Source organism: Haliotis rufescens, unplaced genomic scaffold, assembly GCF_023055435.1.
Source record: "Haliotis rufescens isolate VD_foot unplaced genomic scaffold, xgHalRufe1.0.p SCAF_84, whole genome shotgun sequence".
NCBI classification, from domain to species: Eukaryota; Metazoa; Mollusca; class Gastropoda; order Lepetellida; family Haliotidae; genus Haliotis; species Haliotis rufescens.
Genome location: NW_025964377.1, coordinates 328,601 through 347,774, shown reverse-complemented (window position 1 = coordinate 347,774; position 19,174 = coordinate 328,601). Strand labels below are relative to the sequence as shown.

The following is a 19,174-nucleotide window of genomic DNA, read 5'->3' as shown; positions in this document are numbered from 1 at the left end:
AACCCACGACGTGCAGCTGAGAGCCGATGCAGTCAGGTAAGCAGCAATTATACTGTTATCAATACAACAATCTATACCGCTGTATCGTGCAGTTTGTCGTTCATGCATCTTGCTTCAATAACACTTCAATCATACTTCAGTCATACTTCAGTCACACTTCAGTCATACTCCAGTCATACTTCAGTCATACTTCAATCATACTTCAGTCATACTTCAGTCATGGGAAATAAACTGGCGGGCAAAAGAAAGTAAGTTACAAACTTTATGAAAATGTTTCAAAACTAAAAACATTCGCCGAAACACTGCAAATTTGAGGTCCAAAACGCAACAGTGATACCCGTATCAAATACATCACCATCAAATAAACATTTCTTGTTTGTTTCATTTTAGCCTTATCGCACATGGTGTATACTCTTTTTTGCATACATACTTCTACAAGTAGAGGGTTACATCCTTGTGTGTTTCACTGTAGGTTCACATAATATTCGGGGCGGTCGGGTAGCCTAGTGGTTAAAGCGCTCGCTCCTCACGCCGAAGACCCAGATTCTAATCCCGACATGGGTAAAATGTGTGAAGCCCATTTCTGGTGTCCCCCGCCGTGATATTGCTGGAATATTGCTAAAAAGCGGCATAAAACCAAAACTCACTCACTCACTCACATAATATTCTGGGTATGGATGTGCTTTACGACCTCGTCACGGCTTGTCTGTAACATCAGGAGTTGTGTAGTTGTCACATCAAGGTGGGTCCCGTCACACAAGTGTGCTGGTACCGTGTTAGCCCTGCCGGGTAGCGTTTGTAATTGTCACCTCGTTTGCACCCTTTACACTACTCCAACTGTACAACCTCTCTTGTTGGTTGTCAGTACAACAGTGTGACGAGAGGGGGCCATTGTACAAAATGACAGTACAAGAGAATGACGAGGAGGCGAGATTGTATAATATGACAGTACAACAGTATGACGAGAGGGCGAAATTATAGAATATGACAGTAAATCGGTATGAAAAGAGGGCACGATTGTATACTATGACAGTACAACAGTGTGATGTGAGGGCGCGATTGTAGACTATGACAGTACAACAGTGTGAAGTGGGGGCGCGATTGTAGACTATGACAGTACAACTGTGTGATGTGAGGGTGCGATTGTAGACTATGACAGTACAACAGTGTGAAGTGAGGGCGCTATTGTAGACTATGACAGTACAAGAGTGTGATGTGAGGGCGCGATTGTAGACTATGACAGTACAAGAGTGTGATGTGAGGGCGCGATTGTAGACTATGTCAGAACAACAGTGTGAAGTGGGGGCGCGATTGTAGACTATGACAGTACAACAGTGTGAAGTGGGGGCGCGTTTGTAGACTTTGACAGTACAAGAGTGTGATGTGAGGGCGCGATTGTAGACTATGACAGTACAACAGTGTGATGTGAGGGCGCGATTGTAGACTATGACAGAACAAGAGGGTGATGTGAGGGCGCGATTGTTGACTATGACAGTACGATAGTGTGATGTGAGGGCGCGATTGAGGCTATGACAGAACAAGAGGGTGATGTGAGGGCGCGATTGTAGACTATGACAGTACAACAGTGTGATGTTTGGGCGCGATTGTAGACTATGACAGAACAAGAGTGTGATGTGAGGGCGCGATTGTAGGCTATGACAGAACAAGAGAGTGATGTGAGGGCGCGATTGTAGGCTATGACAGAACAAGAGTGTGATGTGAGGGAGCGATTGTAGACTATGACAGTACAACAGTGTGATGTGTGGGCGCGATTGTAGACTATGACTGTACAACAGTGTGATGTGAGGGGGCGATTGTAGACTATGACAGTACAACAGTGTGATGTGAGGGCGCGATTGTAGACTATGACAGTACAACAGTGTGATGTGAGGGCGCGATTGTAGACTATGACAGTACAAGAGTGTGAAGTGGGGGCGCGTTTGTAGACTTTGACAGTACAAGAGTGTGATGTGAGGGCGCGATTGTAGACTATGACAGTACAACAGTGTGATGTGAGGGCGCGATTGTAGACTATGACAGAACAAGAGGGTGATGTGAGGGCGCGATTGTTGACTATGACAGTACGATAGTGTGATGTGAGGGCGCGATTGTAGGCTATGACAGAACAAGAGAGTGATGTGAGGGCGCGATTGTAGACTATGACAGTACAAGAGTGTGATGTGAGGGCGCGATTGTAGACTATGACAGAACAAGAGTGTGATGTGAGGGCGCGATTGTAGGCTATGACAGAACAAGAGAGTGATGTGAGGGGGCGATTGTAGACTATGACAGTACAACAGTGTGATGTGTGGGCGCGATTGTAGACTATGACTGTACAACAGTGTGATGTGAGGGGGCGATTGTAGACTATGACAGTACAACAGTGTGATGTGAGGGCGCGATTGTAGAATATGACAGTACAACAGTGTGATGTGAGGGCGCGATTGTAGACTATGACAGTACAAAAGTGTGATGTGAGGGTGCGATTGTTGACTATGACAGTACAAGAGAGTGATGTGAGGGCGCGATTGTAGACTATGACAGTACAACAGTATGATGTGAGGGCGCGATTGTAGACTATGACAGTGGAAGAGTGTGATGTGAGGGAGCGATTGTAGACTATGACAGTACAACAGTGTGATGTGAGGGAGCGATTGTAGACTATGACAGTAGAACAGTTTGATGTGAGGGCGCGATTGTAGACCATGCCAGTACAAGAGTGTGATGTGAGGGCGCGATTGTAGAATATGACAGTACAACAGTGTGATGTGAGGGCGCGATTGTAGAATATGACAGTACAAGAGTGTGATGTGAGGGCACGATTGTAGAATATGATAGAACAGCAGTAAAACGAGAGGATGCGATTGTAGACTATGACAGTACAACAGTATTACGAGAGGGGACGATTGTTCAAAATAACAGTACAAGAGTATTACAAGGAGGCGAGATTGTATAATATGGCAGTACAACAGTATAACGAGAGGGTGCGATTGTAAAAGATGACAGTACAACAGTATGACGAGAACGCCAGATAAAAACCAGTCCCCCGTGGAAAAGGCAAGATTGTGGTGAAAACTATTTTCTATGAACAGATTACTGTTACGTCGCGAAAAGGGTAAGCATGTCCTGCCCTGCCGGTAACACCCGCCATTCACACCCGCCATTCACACCCGCCACTCACACCCGCCATTCACACCCGCCACTCACACCCGCCACTCACACCCGCCGCTCACACCTGCCACTCACACCCGCCACTCACACCCACCTCTCACACCCGCCATTCACACCCGCCACTCACACCCGCCTCTCACACCCGCCATTCACACCCGCCACTCACACCCGCCACTCACACCCGCCACTCACACCCGCTATTCACACCCGCCATTCACACCCGCCACTCACACCCGCCACTCACACCCGCCACTCACACCCGCCATTCACACCTGCCACTCACACCCGCCACTCACACCCGCCGCTCACACCCGCCGCTCACACCCGCCATTCTCAGAGCCGCCACTCACACCCGCCACTCACAGCCGCCACTCACACCAGCCACTCACACCCGCCACTCACACCCGCTATTCACACCCGCTATTCACACCCGCCACTCACACCCGCCACTCACACCCGCCACTCACACCCGCTATTCACACCCGCCACTCACACCCGCCACTCACACCCGCCGCTCACACCCGCCACTCACACCCACCTCTCACACCCGCCACTCACACCCGCCACTCACACCCGCCGCTCACACCCGCCTCTCACACCCGCCACTCACACCCGCCTCTCACACCCGCCACTCACACCCGCCACTCACACCCGCCACTCACACCCGCCACTCACACCCGCCGCTCACACCCGCCTCTCACACCCGCCACTCACACCCGCCTCTCACACCCGCCACTCACACCCGCCACTCACAGCCGCCACTCACACCCGCCACTCACACCCACCTCTCACACCTTCCACTCACATCCGCCACTCACACCCGCCACTCACAGCCGCCACTCACACCCACCTCTCACACCCGCCGCCACTCACACCCGCCATTCACACCCGCCACTCACACCCGCCACTCACACCCGCCTCTCACACCCGCCACTCACACCCGCCTCTCACACCCGCCACTCACACCCGCCACTCACAGCCGCCACTCACACCCGCCACTCACACCCACCTCTCACACCCGCCACTCACACCCGCCACTCACACCGCCACTCACACCCGCTATTCACACCCGTCACTCACACCCGCCACTCACACCCGCCAATCACACCCGCCGCTCACACCCGCCACTCACACCCGCCGCTCACTCCCGCCACTCACACCCGCCATTCACACCTGCCACTCACACCCGCCGCTCACACCCGCCACTCACACCCGCCTCTCACACCCGCCGCTCACACCCGCCGCTCACACCCGCCACTCACACCGGCCCCTCACACCCGCCACTCACACCCACCTCTCACACCCGCCATTCACACCCGCCACTCACACCCGCTATTCACACCCGCAACTCACACCCACCTCTCACACCCGCCACTCACACCCACCTCTCACACCCGCCATTCACACCTGCCACTCACACCCGCCACTCACACCCGCCTCTCACACCCGCCGCTCACACCCGCCACTCACACCCGCCATTCTCAGAGCCGCCACTCACACCCGCCACTCACAGCCGCCACTCACAGCCGCAACTCACACCCGCCACTCACACCCGCCGCTCACACCCGCCACTCACACCCGCCGCTCACACCCGCCGCTCACACCCGCCGCTCACACCCGCCGCTCACACCCGCCGCTCACACCCGCCCCTCACACCCGCCACTCACACACACCTCTCACACCCGCCACTCACACCCGCCTCTCACACCCGCCACTCACACCTGCCACTCACACCCGCCGCTCACACCCACCTCTCACACCCGCCTCTCACACCCGCCATTCACACCCACCGGTCACACCCACCTCTCACACCCGCCTCTCACACCCGCCACTCACACCCGCCTCTCACACCCGCCTCTCACACCCACCTCTCACACCCGCCACTCACACCCGCCATTCACACCCGCCGCTCACACCCGCCATTCACACCCGCCATTGACACCCGCCACTCACACCCGCCTCTCACACCCGCCATTCACACCCGCCACTCACACCCGCCACTCACACCCGCCACTCACACCCGCTATTCATACCCGCCATTCACACCCGCCACTCACACCTGCCACTCACACCCGCCACTCACACCCGCCACTCACACCCGCCACTCACACCCGCCGCTCACACCCGCCACTCACACCCGCCATTCTCAGAGCCGCCACTCACAGCCGCCACTCACAGCCGCAACTCACAACCGCCAATCACACCCGCCGCTCACTACCGCCACTCACACCCGCCCCTCACACCCGCCGCTCACACCCGCCGCTCACAACCGCCACTCACACCCGCCCCTCACACCCGCCACTCACACCCACCTCTCACACCCGCCATTCACACCCGCCACTCACACCCGCCCCTCACACCCGCCACTCACACCCGCCACTCACACCCGCCACTCACACCCGCCACTCACACCCGCCACTCACACCCGCCATTCACACCCGCCACTCACACCCGCCCCTCACACCCGCCACTCACACCCGCCACTCACACCCGCCACTCACACCCGCCACTCACACCCGCCACTCACACCCGCCACTCACACCCGCCACTCACACCCGCCACTCACACCCGCCACTCACACCCACCATTCACATCGCCGCTCACACCCGCCACTCACACCCGCCTCTCACACCCGCCACTCACACCCGCCACTCACACCCGCCTCTCACACCCGCCACTCACACCCGCCACTCACACCCGCCACTCACACCCGCCACTCACATCATTTGCATAAAAACCTACGTAAGGAATGAGGGAGACATGAACGACAGTAGGACACTGCAGTACTACATTGCGACATAATGAGCCAGCGATATAATGAGAGCAACACCACAACGCGGGGCTATATTGATCAATACAGCGACATTACGTAACTGAAGATGCTATTATTACGTGTGCTGTCCTGGAATTACCATGCGATCTCGTCTAGAATTACCTAACTTACGGTAGGGCGACTGTAGGACGACACAAGTTGGCACATGGCAGCGATTGTTTTTTACATCACCCATTGTCTTGTTTCTTAGGCAACCGTAGAAAAAAAGTATTTTGTTTAAATCTCAGGGAAATTGGGGGAAATTGAGGGGTGTGGCTAAATCTCAAGGAAGACATTAACTCAGTGAGTATATTTCTAAAACGACGTCACAGAAAATCTTGCATGACGCAATAAACAAATGGTGTCATCTTCACTGGTTAAAACATTACATTCATAACGTGAATGGAAACAATGACACAGTTAGCCATTCAGAGCGAAGGGAAACGTTTGTAGTTATACACACTAAAGAAGTTGTTGTCCATAATAAAGTGTCATATATTAACCACTAGCATGTCACTGACCTCATGTCTTCTTTGGGTTTGGCGTGGTTTCATTATTTAGCACGTAGTCATGACAAACCAAGGCGACTTTGGTCAATATATGTCTCTGTTCACACAGCAGGATGGTAATGTGACTGTGACCTCACAGCGCCTGACAAGGCAGCCTGTGTTGTATACTTCCTAGGGAGCTGAGAATGAAAATCGAGGACACTTAATAATGTTGGCACTGTGCGCATGCACCGAGTGTAGGGAGGCTAGCGCCATAGAAGTACACACATTATTATTATCATTATTATCTAAACAAGATCAAGCATGGTTCCTCAGGATGTAAACACCTAGCATATTATAAATTCACAGAATGGTAAACAAGATCAAGCGTTATTCCTCAGGATGTAAACACCTAGCATATTATACAATTCACAGAATGGTAAACAAGATCAAGCATGATTCCTCGGGATGTAAACACCTAGCATATTATACAATTCACAGAATGTAAACAAGATCAAGCATGATTCCTCGGGATGTAAACACCTAGCATATTATACAATTCACAGAATGTAAACAAGATCAAGCATGATTCCTCGGGACGTAAACACCTAGCATATTATACAATTCACAGAATGGTAAACAAGATCAAGCATGATTCCTCAGGATGTAAACACCTAGCATATTATACAATTCACAGAATGGTAAACAAGATCAAGCGTTATTCCTCAGGATGTAAACACCTAGCATATTATACAATTCACAGAATGGTAAACAAGATCAAGCATGATTCCTCAGGATGTAAACACCTAGCATATTATACAATTCACAGAATGGTAAACAAGATCAAGCATGATTCCTCAGGATGTAAACACCTAGCATATTATACAATTCACAGAATGGTAAACAAGATCAAGCGTTATTCCTCAGGATGTAAACACCTAGCATATTATACAATTCACAGAATGGTAAACAAGATCAAGCATGATTCCTCAGGATGGAAACACCTAGCATATTATACAATTCACAGAATGGTAAACAAGATCAAGCGTTATTCCTCAGGATGTAAACACCTAGCATATTATACAATTCACAGAATGGTAAACAAGATCAAGCATGATTCCTCAGGATGGAAACACCTAGCATATTATACAATTCACAGAATGGTAAACAAGATCAAGCATGATTCCTCAGGATGTAAACACCTAGCATATTATACAATTCACAGAATGGTAAACAAGATCAAGCATGATTCCTCGGGATGGAAACACCTAGCATATTATACAATTCACAGAATGGTAAACAAGATCAAGCATGATTCCTCAGGATGGAAACACCTAGCATATTATACAATTCACAGAATGGTAAACAAGATCAAGCATGATTCCTCAGGATGGAAACACCTAGCATATTATACAATTCACAGAATGGTAAACAAGATCAAGCATGATTCCTCAGGATGTAAACACCTAGCATATTATACAATTCACAGAATGGTAAACAAGATCAAGCGTTATTCCTCAGGATGTAAACACCTAGCATATTATACAATTCACAGAATGGTAAACAAGATCAAGCGTTATTCCTCAGGATGTAAACACCTAGCATATTATACAATTCACAGAATGGTAAACAAGATCAAGCATGATTCCTCAGGATGTAAACACCTAGCATATTATACAATTCACAGAATGGTAAACAAGATCAAGCGTTATTCCTCAGGATGTAAACACCTAGCATATTATACAATTCACAGAATGGTAAACAAGATCAAGCGTTATTCCTCAGGATGTAAACACCTAGCATATTATACAATTCACAGAATGGTAAACAAGATCAAGCATGATTCCTCGGGATGTAAACACCTAGCATATTATACAATTCACAGAATGGTAAACAAGATCAAGCGTTATTCCTCAGGATGTAAACACCTAGCATATTATACAATTCACAGAATGGTAAACAAGATCAAGCGTTATTCCTCAGGATGTAAACACCTAGCATATTATACAATTCACAGAATGGTAAACAAGATCAAGCGTTATTCCTCAGGATGGAAACACCTAGCATATTATACAATTCACAGAATGGTAAACAAGATCAAGCATGATTCCTCAGGATGTAAACACCTAGCATATTATACAATTCACAGAATGGTAAACAAGATCAAGCATGATTCCTCGGGATGGAAACACCTAGCATATTATACAATTCACAGAATGGTAAACAAGATCAAGCATGATTCCTCAGGATGGAAACACCTAGCATATTATACAATTCACAGAATGGTAAACAAGATCAAGCATGATTCCTCAGGATGGAAACACCTAGCATATTATACAATTCACAGAATGGTAAACAAGATCAAGCATGATTCCTCAGGATGTAAATACCTAGCATATTATACAATTCACAGAATGGTAAACAAGATCAAGCGTTATTCCTCAGGATGTAAACACCTAGCATATTATACAATTCACAGAATGGTAAACAAGATCAAGCGTTATTCCTCAGGATGTAAACACCTAGCATATTATACAATTCACAGAATGGTAAACAAGATCAAGCGTTATTCCTCAGGATGTAAACACCTAGCATATTATACAATTCACAGAATGGTAAACAAGATCAAGCATGATTCCTCAGGATGTAAACACCTAGCATATTATACAATTCACAGAATGGTAAACAAGATCAAGCATGATTCCTCAGGATGTAAACACCTAGCATATTATACAATTCACAGAATGGTAAACAAGATGAAGCATGATTCCGCAGGACGTAAACACCTAGCATATTATACAATTCACAGAATGGTAAACAAGATCAAGCATGATTCCTCAGGATGTAAACACCTAGCATATTATACAATTCACAGAATGGTAAACAAGATGAAGCATGATTCCGCAGGACGTAAACACCTAGCATATTATACAATTCACAGAATGGTAAACAAGATCAAGCATGATTCCTCAGGATGGAAACACCTAGCATATTATACAATTCACAGAATGGTAAACAAGATCAAGCTTTATTCCTCAGGATGTAAACACCTAGCATATTATACAATTCACAGAATGGTAAACAAGATCAAGCATGATTCCTCAGGATGTAAACACCTAGCATATTATACAATTCACAGAATGGTAAACAAGATCAAGCATGATTCCTCAGGATGTAAACACCTAGCATATTATACAATTCACAGAATGGTAAACAAGATCAAGCATGATTCCTCAGGATGTAAACACCTAGCATATTATACAATTCACAGAATGGTAAACAAGATCAAGCATGATTCCTCGGGATGTAAACACCTAGCATATTATACAATTCACAGAATGGTAAACAAGATCAAGCGTTATTCCTCAGGATGTAAACACCTAGCATATTATACAATTCACAGAATGGTAAACAAGATCAAGCATGATTCCTCGGGATGTAAACACCTAGCATATTATACAATTCACAGAATGGTAAACAAGATCAAGCGTTATTCCTCAGGATGTAAACACCTAGCATATTATACAATTCACAGAATGTAAACAAGATCAAGCGTTATTCCTCAGGATGTAAACACCTAGCATATTATACAATTCACAGAATGTAAACAAGATCAAGCGTTATTCCTCAGGATGTAAACACCTAGCATATTATACACTTCACAGAATGGTAAACAAGATGTATCTGGTTTTGGCACTGTTCCTGTCTGGCACACTCGGAACTGCAGGCGGAGCGGACTTGACGTTGAATCCCGGAGTTTCCGGAAGCTATGTTGTCAACGCCGTCATAGACAGGATCAGGTCCAAGTGCATCCTCGGTGACGACCGACTGTTCCTGCGACGTCTGGCCTACGTGGAGACTAACGATGGCAAAGACTCTAAAACCTACAGGTCTGGGTATGACGGAGGAATCTGGCAGGTAGGACAAACCATCATTGCCATGTGTACACAAATACAGGCATGCACTCAGAAGCTGCCTTCCAACATAGATTTTATAACTGATATTTCATGTCCCGATGAAACAGTAAAGCAGAACGTGCACCAGCACCCTATTGTTGTAAGAAAAACTTAAATGGATCAGACCGTCAACCCAGGTTTATTGCATGTCATCGTGTGACCCGGCAGCATCTGACGTCGCTCGTCATCACCTATAGTTTCTTTGGTCCAGACTCGATAAGATGCAGCTGGGATACTGCTGACCTGGGTGTTCAGCAGTATTTACCATCACAGAATAACTTCATGCTGGGCACAGAGCTAAGGTTTCAGATATGAGTTTTTCATTTAATTGAATTAAATAGACAGAGCTTCTAAATAATCCTTAATAGAAGGACATGCCATTCTGGTGCAGAAGTACAACGAGTGTTTAAAAAGAACTTTATCAGTCTATGACCATTAGCCCTTGATCATATGTGTGTGTTTGCGAAACGCTGTCAACGTGGCATCAGAATATCTCAAAGAATGCCTACTGATCAGTGTAATTGTTATGTGATTTGGACATCTGAGTTCATTATTTACCACTATTACTATATATATTACATCTTTCATTTTGAATATTTACAGGTCGATAAATCAAAGTTCCTGATGACAAAGACTTGTCCATCATCCATCGCAGCTGAGTGTAGTATTGTCCAGTCAGCCTTCAACATCGACTGGCGCAGTACATCCTGGGCTGACCTGAGAAAGCCTCTATATTCCGGCCTGGCAGCTGCCCTCTACATAAAGGAGAACCAGAGCAACAGTCCTCCTGGTGACGTCGCCAGTCAAGCCTCGTTCTGGGCCTCAAAGCTGAGACCTGGTGGCAGCCAATCTGGATTCATAACTAAAGCTAGAGCAATGAAAGGAATTGGTATGTTAGTGTGTGTGTGCGTGTGTGCGCATGCGTGCGTGTGTGTGTGCGAGAGATATGTTTTTATGTCCGTCAGTACAATGCCCGCACTTGTCGGCTTTCCTCCCACACTAAGCTGAAACAAATCCATATAACTGAAATACTGTTAAATGCGGCATTAAACCCAACTCAATCAAACCATCCATCTATCCGACTATATGTATTCATCATAACATGTACATTCTAGATTGCAGAACACAACTTGACCTTACGTTCATTCTTGATGGTTCGGGAAGCGTCTCACGACGTGACTTTCAACGTATGATTGAATTCGTTAAAGCCGTTGTCACTAAACTGGACATATCAAAAGATGCAGTCAAGATCGCAGTCGTAGAATATGCTTCCAAGGTTGGTGATGACATCAAGTTCCAGGACCACACAACCAAAAGCAGCTTGTTGAAAGCTATCGGCAGAATCAGTAAGAGTAACGGTGGCACAAACACATCTGCTGCCATTCTTCACACCTTTAACGTCCTGCTGAGCTCAGCAGCAGGGGCCCGGGCTAATGCCAAGCGTGTAGCAATCCTTTTGACCGACGGCAAGTCCAATGACAAACCAGCGACCATCAGCGCTGCTGCGAAGGCTAAAGCGGCCGGCATCACGATGATATCGGTCGGCATAGGAAACGCTGACGAGACTGAGCTGAGGGGTGTGGCTACTCATCCTTCCTGTACCCACGTGATCATGCTCAATTCATTTAAGGAGATCGACAGTCTGCTCTACCAACTGAAAGACAGTTCGTGTGGAGGTAGGTCGCTTTAGACTTGTAGGTATTGTGCAAGCAGCAAACGTTTGAGAGGAAGCAGTTGTATGTCAATCCGTGTTTCTGTCATATGAGTATCAGATTATTAATTGTTGTCATAAAATTATGAAGCAAGAGCGATTCTAAATGTGGCACAAAGGATACTTCTTAGAATGTTATTTCATAGGTATGTCAAATGTGTGTCTGGCAGTGAAATGTATTCTCCGTTCCGGCAACACACATGATACATGAAATACACTGTATGACATAAGGCCATAGTGTCACAGTGCTACTGGTGTATGCTACATATTACGGAGAGTAAATCACAACTCTCAGTTTCATTTGTATCGTTATGTTCAAAGTGGTAGACATCGAAATACTTGTCGCTGGGTATGTGCTTTGTAAGAAATGTTGGTGTGTTTTCTTCAGGTTAACAATTGACTTGCCTTTGCATGTGCTTGTGTCGGATGGCACATGGGGGCCGGGGGGAGGGGGGGGGGGGGGGAGGGGGCGGGACTTTTTGCGAACACCTAGTATCATCGCTGTTTGAAAGTTATTCATAAACACACGCTCATGATCCAGTCGAAATCGTACAATGGACTCTGCCTTTAGTAGACATTCCTTATGATTATGGATATTATTTTGGTTTTACGTAAGGGACATACCTTGTGCAATGCTAAAACTTTGGGCTGCAGCTTCAACTGCTGTTGAGGAGGGACATCCTATTAATAAACCGCTGCCAGAGAACGGCACAGTGGAAGAAACATTTGTCACCAATGAGGGTAACCTCACCAGCCCCGACGAAAACAAAGCAGTGGTATGTGGAGGCGGATATTATATACATATGAAGATTTACTAAGTATCACTTGATTCCAAATCCAATTCCGAAAACTAATGACAAACCCTCATATGAACACCTCTGAGAGTACGTAGGCCGCCAAGTGAGAGCTGGGGGCCTCACGGTTGAAGACCTGAAGGAATCCACACTGCGCCAGGACTGCCAGAGCATCCCAGTATTGAACATGAGACGTCTGAGCAGCAGCAGGCCCCTCTCGAATGTCATCCGTGTGAGGGGTGAACACTCCAGATACTGATTGCAGTCTCAGTGCTGACTCCTTTTGTTTCACTGCACAATGTGACAGTCCGATTAGAGGTGTGGCTTGGTGCTGATACTTTTCAACGTTGTTGAAATGAACGTTTTAGACTTTGTGTTCCTTGTAAAAAAAGTTGACGTCCATAAATTCTCTTCCTTATGTGTATCACTTCTGAATGCATTTCAAAGACTTTTGAATTTTGAAACATTAACATCACTGCTAACCTAATTTGAACGTGTTCACAGATTGTGAAGGTGGTGTGTGGTACCCTAGAAATGTACTCCTCCTACAACACCCCCCGTCCTGGACCCGCCTTCTATGACGTCAGACACAGTGTTACGGATGGGAGGCCGGGTATCATGCACTTTAACGAAACCATGAAAGGGAGACCACTCTATATTACTGTGATTGGAACACGTCTGACCATTCAGCAGGTGGCTTCTTGTATCAACGCCAGTTACAGCATAGACATTAATCAACCTCCTACAGGTAGGTCACACAATGATTATGATATAAATAATAACAATAATAAGAAAGGTAAATATGAAATGTACATTATGTAATGAATTTAATGACTGTGCAACACATTGTCAATGGATGCACAGCTTGGGCACAAACACAGTATCTTAAGCGGCATGATGGAGTGATTGATCATTTTGTTACCATCTTCGTCATACTTGTGGTTTCGAAATGTCATGCTTGCACCCAAGTACCAAGTTGTCCGACTCCCCACTGTTCTCAGTGCCTTAGGTTTGGTACCTCCCAATTTGTTGTCTGACATTGGGAAAATACCCGGGTTTGCTACCAGTAATACAGCCCTTCTGACAAACTGGGTAATGCAGAAGGCTGCAGAGTTTCACATTATCCGAGGCAGCACTTCCTATGAGAAGTCCCATTCGCTGCCTGTGCTGCGTGTAGAGGGGCCAAGGACCCTGGGCTGATGATGAGCCTAACCAGCCAAACTGTGCAAAGATCACCCAAACCCTCTCAGCTGCAGTTTTTATTATATCTGTACACAATACAAAAAATGAACGTTCTTGTCTCTCCATGTATGATTCATAATGACTCATCAACTTAATGGCCATATTTCAAGAGAGAAGTAAACATATTTATTGTCTCCAAACCTTTCAGTTGTGATCGTGTTGTTTCAAGGAAATACGTCACTGAGATGTATATGCAAGTATTTTATGTTACAGACACCTTCAACAATGTCACCAACCCCTGTTCCCCTGGCGACACCTGTGACTACGCCCACCCCTCTGACACCACTAAATTCATCCATTGTGACACCAAGGGCAACATGTTCGTCACCCAGTGTCCGGGTCAAACCCAGTACGACCCTGATACTGTCAGCTGTGGATCTATAGCAATCGAGGGAGGAAAGGCCTGTCAAATCTGCCAACCCTAAAATAATCCCCCACATGCCGGAAACCATTTAAAGTACAGTAAACTACGGTTATAACGAACTCAAAGGGACTACTAATTTTAGTTCGTTATAACCGTAATTCGTTATAAGCATATATACAGCATAACTACAGCATATAGTCGGGACTAAAAAGTTAGTTCGTTATATCCGTTAGTTCGTTATAAGCGTGTTCGTTATAACCATAGTTTACTGTACACCTGACGTTATGCATTCGGGAAACTCTGATTAACGGAATGCCTTAACCTTTGTTATTGAAGCCTGGCTTTCAATACTGTAGTAACATACCCTCTGAAGTTCGGAACTGACGTCAACCTCTACACTAACTTACTTCACTGTCTTTGTCCATGCAACCTCCAACCACTGTGTATGACAAGCAGCACTGGTGTTTCTGTTGATTTACCATTTGTGATTACCTTAATGAAAATAAATATGCTTTGCAAAGCTCATTGTGGTTTGTGTGGCTGCATAAAGGTATGTCGTGGTGTTGCATTTGTTCGATGTCTGGGCCTTGGTCAGTGACATCTTATGCCACACAGACATAGGCGGGGATGAGACTAACCGATACAAGAACTAATCAACTACCTGACATGACTTTAATGTTGAGATCTGAGCAGAGCTAGAACTGCCATGTCCTCTGATGTGGCTTTTGAACGTTTAAGAAAAATATATAGATGAACTCTCACATAGGAGTATGTACACTACTCACCAGACGCGAAAGAATACCGACAATTGGAAGGTTGTGTGTTGCAATACCCACCAGCTACCACAGTTTAACTCTCGTCGTTACCATGGTAACGACTTAATTAGATGTAGATGATCACACACACACACACACACACACACACACACACACACACACACACACACACACACACACACACACACACACACACACACACACACACACAGTCTCCTGGAACTAGCTAAGAGTATTTGAGTATTTTTTTAGTAGATTTGACACTCAACTTCTACAGACCAAGACTGCTACCTTAATTAATCTATTGCCATATTGAAATTAAACAAATAACTGATTATTTTCCTCAGCGGTAACTATGCAATTTCTTCTGCATTCGACTTTTTGGATACAATGTGATGATACATATTGAAATGATGGAATCACAACACACTCTCTGCTCCCAATCAGCAGATGCAACTCACTCTGCATGGAACTGAACACCCCAAGTCTCGTTTTCGATCCAAGATGACGAAAGGGTGAAAAAGGTCTGTGCCAAACTGTGCATTCAGATTCGTCAAGGTGGATTCGGTACTAATCCACATATGCCAACGTTAGGGGACGAAATAAGCAACTATCTTCACTGAGCATGAACAAATGTCAGAAACTGACAACTTGAGAGTCTCGTCACAATCAATATTCAATTACTGGAAAGTCTTGCTGTAGTTGATGTCCTTGTGTAAGACTTCTTAAGCCTCACCTACACCTGACAAAATACCCCCTACTGACTGCACTCTGACGTGTAAATAGATTCCCTTCACATTGATAGGCTACATTAATACATTAGCATGAACTTCTCTTCAACCAAACATGAGTGCAGTGCGGGTCCACAGTCCAGGCTGCATCTATCAGTATATATTGGCGGGCCATAGTTTGTACTTGGTTTACAGGAATCATTCGATCTTGCAGTTATATGTGCATGTACTAAATTACTGATGTGTTTATCCTTCTGCTTATAATAATAGGAATAGTTAAATCTTGCTGAGAAAGGTTCATATAGGAAATCCCGAAGCATGTATTCATCGGCTTATAATTATAGGAAGAGTATACTCTTGTAGAAGATGATACATATAGGAAATCCCGAAGCATGTATTCATCGGCTTATAATTATAGGAAGAGTATACTCTTGTAGAAGATGATACATATAGGAAATCCCGAAGCATGTATTCATCGGCTTATAATTATAGGAAGAGTATACTCTTGTAGAAGATGCTACATATAGGAAATCCCGAAGCATGTATTCATCTGCTTATAATTATAGGAAGAGTATACTCTTGTAGAAGATGATACATATAGGAAATCCCGAAGCATGTATTCATTGGCTTATAATTATAGGAAGAGTATACTCTTGTAGAAGATGATACATATAGGAAATCCCGAAGCATGTATTCATCGGCTTATAATTATAGGAAGAGTATACTCTTGTAGAAGATGATACATATAGGAAATCCCGAAGCATGTATTCATTGGCTTATAATTATAGGAAGAGTATACTCTTGTAGAAGATGATACATATAGGAAATCCCGAAGCATGTATTCATTGGCTTATAATTATAGGAAGAGTATACTCTTGTAGAAGATGATACATATAGGAAATCCCGAAGCATGTATTCATTGGCTTATAATTATAGGAAGAGTATACTCTTGTAGAAGATGATACATATAGGAAATCCCGAAGCATGTATTCATCGGCTTATAATTATAGGAAGAGTATACTCTTGTAGAAGATGATACATATAGGAAATCCCGAAGCATGTATTCATCGGCTTATAATTATAGGAAGAGTATACTCTTGTAGAAGATGATACATATAGGAAATCCCGAAGCATGTATTCATTGGCTTATAATTATAGGAAGAGTATACTCTTGTAGAAGATGATACATATAGGAAATCCCGAAGCATGTATTCATCGGCTTATAATTATAGGAAGAGTATACTCTTGTAGAAGATGATACATATAGGAAATCCCGAAGCATGTATTCATCGGCTTATAATTATAGGAAGAGTATACTCTTGTAGAAGATGATACACATAGGAAATCACTGATGTATTTATTCATCTGCCTGTAACTAGAGGAAAAAGTTAAATCTTGAAGTCCAAGCTAAATGTATGAATTTTGTGATACGTTTATTCATGTGCCTATAATTATAGGAATAATATTGTTTGGTTGGCCAAAATGTTGAAAATAACTAATAATAGGAATAGTGGCCTTGCAGACCAAGGTATTAAAAGCATTACCTGTTTTCAATGATATTTAAAAGAAAGGAGCGGGTGGTATAACGTGCTCCGTCGCCTGGTAGCCTCGTAGAAAAAAACGTTAGGTTATGGTACTTGTTGTTACCCTGCTGGCGCTCGGAATAAAGGAGATAAAACAAGGATTGGTCTGTATATTCTGTCTGAGGTAAACATGTCAAACTACAGCATGATATCTCAGTGGGCTGGCAGGCACTATGTAATCAGCATAAGACTGGAATAGCACAAGTTCTCTCTCACTCTCTCTCTCTCTCTTTCTCTATCTATCTATCTATCTATCTCTCTCACTCACTCACACACACACGCACACACACACACATACACAGACAGACAGACAGACAGACACAGACACACACACACACACAGACACACACACACACACACACACACACACACACACACACACACACACACACACACACACACACACACACACACACACACGAACCTCATTTCACCTTACACCAGCCAACGGGGAGAGTGGGCGCCACATTTCACATTTCTTTCAGGGATCAGTCATTAACTCTTATAATCAAATCGTTCAAGGGTGTCTCTAGCATGTGGCAGAGTTTTACAATCTCAATGCACATGAAGCCATGCCCCAGAATGTTGCATAGCCGTGAATTCACTGGTGTTCACAAAGTGTTGAATGAGGCCATTAAGAAATACCGAGTATCATATTATTGTGATTTGTTTGGTTCCCTCAGGATTATAGCCTTCGAGGTAATATTTATACAGAACCTAAAAACTTCAACTAATGGAAACTGAGTATTAAAAATTCCCTCCCTCACGCCTCTTCTTTCAAATAATGCTAAAATGTTTACTGCTGCCAAAATCGCTGACCAGAAATGTCCCCGCGCTTCGTTACTTGTGGACGATATTATCACGTCCAAGACAGTACAACGTATTGGAAGGACAAAGCACGGCATCAAAGATTGTGTCAAGAACCAAACGGTCAGCCTTATTTTACACCCGTGTTTATCGATCTGCACCTGATCCTGACCTTAACGTACCACGGCTATAACCAGTCAGCACCTTCCTACCATGTAGATCCCTCCGTTCTGCCGAGAAACATCTTCTTTGTATAACTAAGACAAAACTGACATTATTATTATTATTATTATTATTATTATTATTATTATTATTATTATTATTATTATATTCGTACCTAATAGTTATGCACATGACAATCATTTTTGAAAACAACACTCTTTGCTACTGATACTGATTATAAAGGGCATGATGATGGGCGCTCATAGGCTGAGGAGAACAATAGTTGTTCCATTCAGGGCAAAGTGAGGTCTGTTCTTATAATTGGAAATGCAAGAGCAGTTAATGATAACATGTTTACCAACAATGCGAAAATTTGTCTGAAAGCAGTTGATTTTCTTAAGATAATTCAAGTGAGAAGGCAGAGATCCGTGGATGTATTGAAGCAGTTAACAGGTAATTTAAAATTTAATGTTATGAGTGAACAAACCAACAAACCAAACATCAATTATGTTCCAGGATTATCAATAGTCATTATATGGCTTCAGGGTATATAGTTGCTTTCGTCATGTGTTATGCA

At 44.7% G+C, this 19,174-nt stretch overlaps 1 protein-coding gene across 1 annotated transcript; it reads left to right on the top strand.

Annotated features, from left to right (window-relative positions):
* LOC124128466 (vitrin-like) lies at positions 1-15,063 on the top strand. Its single transcript, XM_048390156.1, has 7 exons — positions 1-36; positions 10,137-10,389; positions 11,031-11,316; positions 11,543-12,103; positions 12,793-12,914; positions 13,437-13,680; positions 14,388-15,063. The coding sequence occupies exons 2-7, from the start codon at positions 10,138-10,140 to the stop codon at positions 14,597-14,599; spliced, it is 1,677 nt and encodes a 558-aa protein (XP_048246113.1). The 5' UTR covers positions 1-36; position 10,137; the 3' UTR covers positions 14,600-15,063.
* Positions 15,064-19,174: the final 4,111 nt, after the last annotated feature.

Excerpts from the sequence above, each read along its gene's own strand:
- LOC124128466 (XM_048390156.1), top strand. The coding sequence starts at position 10,138 with ATGGTAAACAAGATGTATCTGGTTTTGGCACTGTTCCTGTCTGGCACA. Across the intron at positions 10,390-11,030 it reads ATGACGGAGGAATCTGGCAG|GTCGATAAATCAAAGTTCCT; the intron begins GTAGGACAAACC and ends GAATATTTACAG. Across the intron at positions 13,681-14,387 it reads CATTAATCAACCTCCTACAG|ACACCTTCAACAATGTCACC; the intron begins GTAGGTCACACA and ends TTTATGTTACAG.